This window comes from Toxotes jaculatrix, chromosome 12 (assembly GCF_017976425.1).
Source record: "Toxotes jaculatrix isolate fToxJac2 chromosome 12, fToxJac2.pri, whole genome shotgun sequence".
NCBI lineage: Eukaryota > Metazoa > Chordata > Actinopteri > Toxotidae > Toxotes > Toxotes jaculatrix.
In genome coordinates, this window is record NC_054405.1 from 5,391,261 (window position 1) to 5,400,343 (window position 9,083).

At 40.5% G+C, this 9,083-nt stretch overlaps 1 protein-coding gene across 1 annotated transcript; it reads left to right on the top strand.

Moving 5' to 3' along the window:
• Positions 1-5,057: 5,057 nt before the first annotated feature.
• On the top strand, positions 5,058-9,083 carry serpinh1a (serpin peptidase inhibitor, clade H (heat shock protein 47), member 1a). Its single transcript, XM_041050773.1, has 5 exons — positions 5,058-5,221; positions 6,641-7,247; positions 7,326-7,424; positions 7,718-7,950; positions 8,051-9,083. Exons 2-5 carry the CDS (start codon positions 6,650-6,652, stop codon positions 8,351-8,353), a joined length of 1,233 nt encoding a protein of 410 aa, XP_040906707.1. The 5' UTR covers positions 5,058-5,221; positions 6,641-6,649; the 3' UTR covers positions 8,354-9,083.

Sequence of the window (9,083 nt, forward strand, 5' to 3'; positions counted from 1 at the left end):
AGAAATGATTGGGTTTTTTTAGTGCTGATTCTGTAATGATTTATTGTCATGTCAGTGATATTATTCCACACAAAACAGTTTTGGCATCCCTTTTTAAAGGGTTAAAATTCTAACTCATAAATTATTTAAGTTTTAAAGTCTTTGACTCATATATATGACTAAAATCCATTATTATGTTTTTGTTTTGTTGTATCTCATGTTTATTGTGAACACTGTAGATGTATCGTTAATGGGTTTCCAACATCAGTGACTGCAATGTTTCCAAAGAGATATTGACAGTGACCAATTATTAATAAATAATAACAGACCTGCAAAGCTTTAGAGCATTGTTATCAAACATCAATAAAACCTTTAGCTACAGCTCAGGAAGTCGTTATCAGGGGTACCTTACAATAAAGTGCTACAACATTTTTCATCTGCAAATCACAACTAAGCTGCTGTTGCACTCAAGTTTGATTCATGTCAAATAATAACACTGGAAAAAAATCATACAATTTGATAAGGCTACCTTTCAACCTGAGCTGCTTATAAAGTGAAGAACTGTGCTTCAACTTCAGCTTGTTTCAGGAACTTTCTAGAAAAAAGACAGGACTCGCTGTCTGACAGGGCAGTCGTTCTGCTTGTATAAAATAGTGCAGATGAAATTATCCAACCCCCCTGATGTATTTCTTTTATTTTTGCAGAAGCTTTTAAGACCGACTACCAAATAAAAAGTATGAATTAAATGTAAATGCATCAAAATTCAGTCTCCCTCCTCTCAGACATAAATCTTCTACCATAAATTTATGGATATTAAAATTTCAGTGGGATGAGACATCTGCAACAGAGGAGAGAGGTGTAGGGAGGAGGAGAAGAGGAGAGATGGCACACACAATGAGAAGTTATCTGGAGTCATCGGAGAGTTGTAGCACTTCTTGTTAACTGTCTCCAGACTTGTTTGCTCCAGAAGACGACTAAGAGACATGTGTTGTTGAACACAGTGGGTTTTAGGAAAGTAGATTAGACAGTGGTGACAAATTTTGGAGCGCTCAATGAGTAGTGCAGTGTTTTGAAAGGGTTTAGCCAAGCGTGCTGCAGGTTTTCGGTGTGGGTGGAGATGTCAGGAAGGAGAGATCAAAGAGGGATAAAAGAAAAATAATTTAATTAAACTTATCAGCAGGGGGGAGCTGAAGTCGCCATGGAGGGTGGGTTGGCATTGGCCCCATCTCTAGGAAATGGAGGCGATTCCTGGAATTTACCAAGCAGATGCATAGCGGAGGCAGTCAGGTTTGGAAAGGGTTGATGGAGAAAGATACTGCGGAGGAGAGTTCCCCCAGAGCAGACATGAGCTCGAAGGCTCAAAGAGCAGATGTAGGTGCAGAGGTAGGGAAAGAGATTTCACAAATTATAGGCCTATCTGTTATTTTCATGGATCCCTACCATTCTCTTGGTATGAGCGCTCTAAGAATAATTCCTATAGACAATGACTGTTTGTAAATCAAGCTCTCTGAAAAGATTAATTTCATTTGTTTAACCAGCTTCTCTGTCTCCTGAACATTTACCTCATCAACATTACATTTCTGACACTGGTCAGTCAATTTGACAGGCTTTTATGACCTTAAGTGGTCAGAAAATTCCACAGTATGTAGAAAAGATTCCTCTAAATGCTGAGAAGAACAAATTAAATTAAAAGGTGTAAAGCTTTTAATCCCACTGTAACACACAGTTGTACATTAATGTACAAAATCCAGCAGGCCATGCACTACCAACACCTGGCAAAGAGGCAGAGCAGATGAGTAACGTTTTGTAAGACATCTATTCCAGGCGCAGCAGTCAGAGATTAACCCTTGGCTTGGGATAATTACGTCAGATCCCTTTAATCCTACACAATTTAGCAGTGGCAGTGACTGTCCTGCAGCTAAGTTCTCTCACAGATGGAACCGCATTCACTGGACCTGTCATGGTTTTTTTGATTAAAAGTTGAGAAATGTTTCAGTGAAATGTGGGAACTAGCCCAGAGAAGCACTTCAGTAAAGCTTAATATTTGAGAGCCAAAGTCCAAATCTGAATTACTGCTTTAAATTCATCTTACAGTGTGTACGTGTAATTCAGCTCATCACAGTGTAACTGAAATAATTTAATATCATAGTTTCAGCCCAGTATAATGATTATAATGGTGGCAGATGTGGCAGCAACAGTTGCAACAGCACTGACAGTAGTAAAGGAGAATGTTAGTTTGTCTTTCCAGCTAGCTGTTTTACAGCCTCTAGTGGTCGTGAGAAATATTTCTGGGAACTGCTGATCAAATGAAATGTACTATTTATGCCACCAGAGGGCACCTGTACCTACCACACAGCCACCTTTATCTCCTATGACTGATCGTTAGAAAAGCAAAACATGTAGTCATAGAGATAATGGGCCTAATGAAAGCAACAGATGAAGGCCAGAAATGAATGCAGTAAATAGCTACAGTGAATGCACAAATGAATCATTAACACAAATAAACACTGTGAAATTAAACTGGACCAGGAAATGTAGACTCTAGGGTTTTTGGAGCTTGTGTAACAATCAGCTCCTTCAGTGACTCTTTTAGGATTCTTGTTTGGTTTCTTCATTTTTCTGTTTAGTGTTCCCTGTTTCTCCTAAGTTACATTCCTTGTGCAGTTATGGTGTTGCTTCCTGTCTGCGTGTTTTCACACCTTTGTGATTGTCTGCCCCACCTTAATGTGTTTCACCTGTTCCCACTTACCTGTCTCCTTTGACCATTTAAGTCTCTATGCTCCCTTTTCTCTCTGCCAGTTTGTGTGTTTGTTCCCTTCTTGTGTCTGTGGTTTTGCCTTTGTTTTGTTAATGAAAGATTTCCTTAGTTTCCTTCAAGTCTGTGTTACCCTTGTACTTGTTTTCCATTCTGCCATCTTGCCCTCCAGGTTGACTGTAAGTTCATGAAAGAGTTGCTGTATTCACCTGGACTGCCTCTGCATGTTTCTGCATTTGGGTCCAGAAATCTTTGAACTAAGAGAGCTAGAAGGACCTACTATGGTCTGAGCACAATATAATATGAACATCCAATTTCATCACACTCTGCAATTCAGTTTTACATATTACATCCTATAATATCTGCATGAGGATTGTCATTGAAATACAGCCACAGGAGCATTGGTGTAAATACTGGAACACTGAATCAACTCATCATAGATTTTTAACTGACATGTCCTGGTGCAGAGAATTTGCTGATAATTATGTTATAGAAAAATACATAAACAAGGCTGGAGACAGCTAACAGGAAGTGCTACAAATCTCAGATGATCCTGGAATTATGCTCATGGTATCTAGGGGTAGTGGGAGAGGAATCCTCCCCCTCCAGGTCCTAAAGCCTGAAAGTGTAATTCAATCAGAGCCCTCAGACTCAAATCCACTGTCCCATAATGAAGTTACACTTCTGTACTTAGCGATTATGTTTGTAATGAAACACTCAATAGTTTTCACTTTAGTTTTCTAGGACAATTTCACAATTGTGTCCTCATCTGCTTCTATGTGTGTGTGATAAAAATTCTCTACATGTATATATGAATGTTTTTTTTTTCCATCTGGGTCCAAGTGCACACTGACAGCAGCACAGAAATAGCCTAAGAACAAGCTCCAGAGAACAGGGACAGTGTGAAGCCGGACATGCATCCGCTCCTACAGTAACTTCCTGCTGTCTGATCCACTTCCAAACAAAGAGAGCAACTCGAGAAGGGGGAGGACACACATGACACCAGGAAGAAGAAAAGGAGGTATTCATGGGAAAAAATGAAACCAGAGCATTCAGTTCCTGATATTCCTTACACATATCAGGTTCAGACATACAGAAGTGCATTATCAGTGTTGAATTATTGTCACCCTATTCCGTTCAGTGGCTACTTTTGATCCACCATCCACCACCATCTTTTTAATGTTCTCATTCAGAGGAATGAGGGAATAAGGTTTGAATGAAAAAAGATCTGTGTTACTGTGTTAAGTCCAGTCAAACCACCTTTCTGAGACAGTTGGTCCTGTTTGTTATGTAACACTGAGCTATCAGACATGTAGCTTGAGGTTTGTCTCACTAATGTTAGATGGACTGGTAGCTTTCAAAGGACATCCTGTTGTCTCCTGCAGTTTACACTAGGTTCCACTAGTAATGGGCTAACATAAGCTAACATAATGTGACCTGAATTCCCTACAGAGGTCTTTTGTTTAAAGTGGCATTCCCCTGATATTACATGTGAAGGTCATTTAAGCCATCGTGGAGAGTATGTGTCTGAGCCTATGAAAACAGCTGTGTAGTGTGAGGGCATGAAACATGCTGTGAATGTATAATAAAAAACACTTCTGAGTTGTATTATGTAGGATCCAAGTCGTGATATATCAGCCTTTGCTGCTTAGATTTTGAACATTCTTTGAAAAATCTGTTGCCTCAAGTGTTTCAACTTCATGGATGTGCTAGAGTGGGGAAAACTTTCTGCTGTACATTGGTTAGAGTTAGTGTAACAAGCTGTACCCCCTCTTCAGTGTCTCAGAGAGGCAGACGTGTAATCACAGGGAGAGGAAGGGGGAAAAAAGCAGTTAAAGTCCTGAAACAACAATAAAGATCATAAATTTACCCACCCCCCCAAAATGCCTAGAAAGAGTAACAGCAAATGCATTCCATGCATTTTTGTTTTGTATAGCAGATCAGTGCAGCAGTGAAGCCAACATAAAAACAGGAATTTAAAAGCATGTGTACTGGTTTCTACGTCAAGACACCAGTGTTGTAAAGAGAAAAGAAATAATTTTAAAAAAGTTAAATCCAAATTTATTTTTTTGGACTTGGTTAGAACATGATGATGAAATTGTCTTAGAAACTAAAGGGAAAATGATCATGTGTTTCAGTGCAAACATAATCATTAAGTAAAGCACTGTAGCTTTATTAAAGGACACTGGGTTTTAAGTGTCTGAGGGCTCTGATTGAGCTACACTTTCAGGCTTTAGGACCTGGAGGGGGAGGATTCCTCTCCCACTGCCCCTGGATACTATGGGCGGGACCGGCCTGGAAATAAGATTCCAGGGCAGAGATTTTCATGCTCTGAAAATCAGACAGGACAATTCCTGCAACTGTGTCATAAAAGTCTGTTCTCTACAATCAGATGCATTAAATTCATATAGAGCAGATCAGTGCTGGGGGATCTATCTGTAAGCAACTTGAAGAGAACCTGCTGAATCACTGAAAGAACCTAATAAGGTAAGATAAAAGTACTGGGAGCTGGGGGGAGGGATAGTATCCTGAGCAGCATTCAACTGGTGGGAAATGCCCAGGCATGTGAAAAGGCCACAAAGTCAGATCCATGACATGAAGTTACAGATTCCACAGTGGAGTGAAGCAATGTGGGACACCCAGGCTGTTTGAGAGGTTTGAAAAGTAAGAAAAAGGTAGAAATACAATGTGAATGCTTGTTGCACAAAATCAGAAATGCATGAGACGTCAAATGTTTAATTAACTTTGTCTACATACTACACTCCAAAATTAATTAGCATTATTGATGATTTGCACATTTACAGTCTACTGTACATTAAAACTGCACAAAGTTCCTGTCATTCATTCATTCATCGCCTAAGTCTCGTGTCCCATGAGATGAACCGTTCTTATGTAACAGACTTAAGGGTAATCATTTATAAAGGGAATCATTTGAGTAGTCTAAAAACAACAATACTAGAAAAGGATCTGTGAACAGTTGTGAAGAACGTGAATGAGAATACTGAAATTTACCATGTTAGTCACTGGGTCATTTAAAGAAAGAGTACGGTTTGAAAATGTCAGATGCAGGGTCATTTTCCAGGTGCTATTTTGATCACATTATCAGCTTCTAATAAAAGTACTCATCCTTCGTTGCGTTTTAAGGTTGCCAGCGACAACTCAGACAAGAGCACTGTTTAAAAATGCACCATGTATGTTAAGAATAATGTAGACAAAATAATCCAGCTGCACGCGCACTGAAGTCAGGTATCGCTCCATCTCTTTCTGTTGGCTTTGAGCCTGTAAAAACATGTCTAGGAAGCTGCTGAGAAGAGATTCTTGATAGTTAGAATCCATCTGTGTTAAGAAGACTGTGTGTGTGTGTGTGTGTGTGTGTGTGTGTGTGTGTGTGTGTGTGTGTGTGTGTGTGTGTGTGTGTGTGTGTGTGTGTGTGTGTGTGTCAGCACGTGGTCACTTCTTCCACACCACAAGGAAAAGATCAGCATCAACCAGATTCATACCTCTATAATAGAATTTCTGATATCTTAACTCTTTCATGTTGTTGCTCAGATCTAGCAGGCCAGTGTTCTGGGTTAGATGCATCTTGTAGCTGCCTACGTGGCTGTTATGTAAGTCTTGCCGTGAGGTTAGTGGGAGAAATTCTACTTTGAGTGGTATGGCCAACCCAGATTTCCCTGCTGTCATCCTTAAAAATTGCAGAGTAAATGCTGAAAGAACTACAATATGAGATTTTTGATTTGGGATAATTACGGAGGGAAAGATAATTAAAATATGTTTCAGTAAGACAATGGAAACAGAACAAACATCAACCAAGAAAATGTTATCTCTCCTCTTAGATCAGTGACAGTGTATCAATGACAGCATCACATTTGTCTTCCTGTCTTCTCTCATGTATTCTCTGATCAGTATCACATCATGTGGGTGACAAACCTGGTAGCCCTGGTCCTCCTGGCCTCTTCAGCCTCAGCTGCCACCTCTGCATCAGCAGACAAGGTCCTCAGTAACCATGCAACCATCCTGGCTGACACCAGCGCCAACTTGGCTTTCAGTCTCTACCAAAACATGGCAAAGGAGAAAAACATAGAAAACATCCTCATTTCCCCAGTAGTAGTGGCCTCCTCTCTTGGTCTGGTGGCTCTTGGGGGAAAGGCCTCCACTGCCTCTCAGGTAAAAACCATTCTGAACGCAGCTAAAGTCAAAGATGAGCAGCTGCACTCTGGTCTGGCGGAGCTCCTGACTGAAGTGAGCGACCCAAAGACCCGAAACGTCACCTGGAAGATTAGCAACCGTCTGTATGGACCCAACTCTGTCAACTTTGTGGATGATTTTGTCAAGAGCAGCAAAAAACACTATAACTGTGACCAGTCAAAGATTAACTTCAAAGATAAGAAGAGTGCTGTGAACTCCATCAATGAGTGGGCAGCCAAGTCTACTGATGGGAAACTGCCCGAGGTCACCAAGGATGTAGAGAAGACTGATGGGGCGATGATCATCAATGCTATGTTTTTCAAACGTGAGTCAGTGTGAAATTTGTACATTTCCAGTATATTATGCCTTTAAATCATCTCACAGGTTTTTTTTTTCCTCACAGCTCACTGGGATGAGCAGTTCCATCATCAGATGGTGGACAACCGTGGGTTCCTTGTATCTCGCAGTCATACAGTTGCAGTACAGATGATGCACCGCACAGGTAGGTGGAGACAATCCTGTTAATATGTTCAGAAAGATTACTTAACAACAGTTCAACATTTACTGGCTTTCTGCCTTAGAGTTAGATGAGACCAATAGCATTCTCACATCTGTCCATTAACATGAGGCTACAGCCAGAAGCTGGCCACCTCGGTTTAGCTCCTGGACTGGAATCAGGGGAAAACAACTAGCTTGGCTCTTCCCAAAGGTAGCAAAGATGGATCCTCTTATCTAACGTTTGACAAGAAAGAATGGATTGCTAGTGTTTGAAGTAAATTTAATTTGCTTCCTCAGGTCTCTATGGTTTCTATGAGGATAGCAACAATAAGCTGTACATCCTGAGTATGCCTCTGGCTCATAAGAAGTCCAGTGTGGTGTTCATCATGCCCTACCATGTGGAACCTCTGGAGAGACTGGAGAAGATGCTGACCAAGAAGCAGCTGGATACGTGGATGGGCAAGCTGCAGCAGACTGCAGTGGCTGTGTCTCTGCCCAAAGTCAGCATGGAAGTCAGTCACAACCTGCAGGTAAAAGATGCAAGAAACCAAGACTTTCTTATTAGATTAAAATGGGTGCAGCTCAGTCTTTACTTCTCCTCCACCTCACACCTGATTTTTCTTTTGTTAGAAACACCTCGGGGAACTGGGCCTGACAGAAGCTGTGGACAAATCCAAAGCTGACTTCTCCAACATTTCCGGGAAAAAGGATCTCTACCTGTCCAGTGTGTTCCATGCTTCTGCCATGGAATGGGACACTGACGGAAATGCAATTGACACCAGCGTCTTTGGTACAGACAAGCTGAAAAACCCCAAACTGTTCTACGCTGATCACCCTTTCATCTTCCTCGTGAAGGACCAGAAGACAAACTCTATCCTGTTTATTGGCAGGATGGTCAGGCCAAAGGGTGAAAAGATGAGAGATGAGTTGTGACCTGAGTGTCTAAGTGAAACATCTGTAGATTTTTTTTTACTGCAATACGCTGAGAGAAGCAGCAAATGAAATATGTTTGATGTCGCACAAGTGCATTCCTATGTCCAGTGCCAACAGCATTCCACTATACATAGCAAAAGCATTGTGCACACCCCTCATTTTTACCTTGGAGAATATTTCTTATCACTACGTGGCTTTTTTGTTATGCATTGGCAGATCATTTTATGGACTGAAGATTTATTTTATGTAATATGTAATATGATTTCCCTGATTAATGCTTGAAATGTAAATGGAGGAGGAGAATCCCTGTGAAACTTTATTATCAGTATGTGTCAACACAAAAACTTCAACTATTGTGATCCAGTCTTGAAAAGTCTTGGTAAAAACAATCTTATTTTGAGGAGATTTTATGGTGCTTGCTGTTTAACAAACTATTTTTTTCTTTTTTTTTCAAGCACTGCTGCTTTTAATTTTAATTCCATTGGTCCTCACAAATATTTTGCCCATTCTTTGCACCGCTTTCCACCACAAGCATATTTTTCTTTAACCAAGAGGCTACATTGCTGTTTTTTTCTTGTTATTGATCTACACTGAATGCACTGATCTACACTGGCAAACAATCCAAATGATGGCAGAGTTGATAAGTACTCTCTCTGCAGAAGTATGTGCACACATGGTTTTTGGCTGTTACAAATTTCCTGTTTTTGCAATAAAAATGTGTCATCTTGAT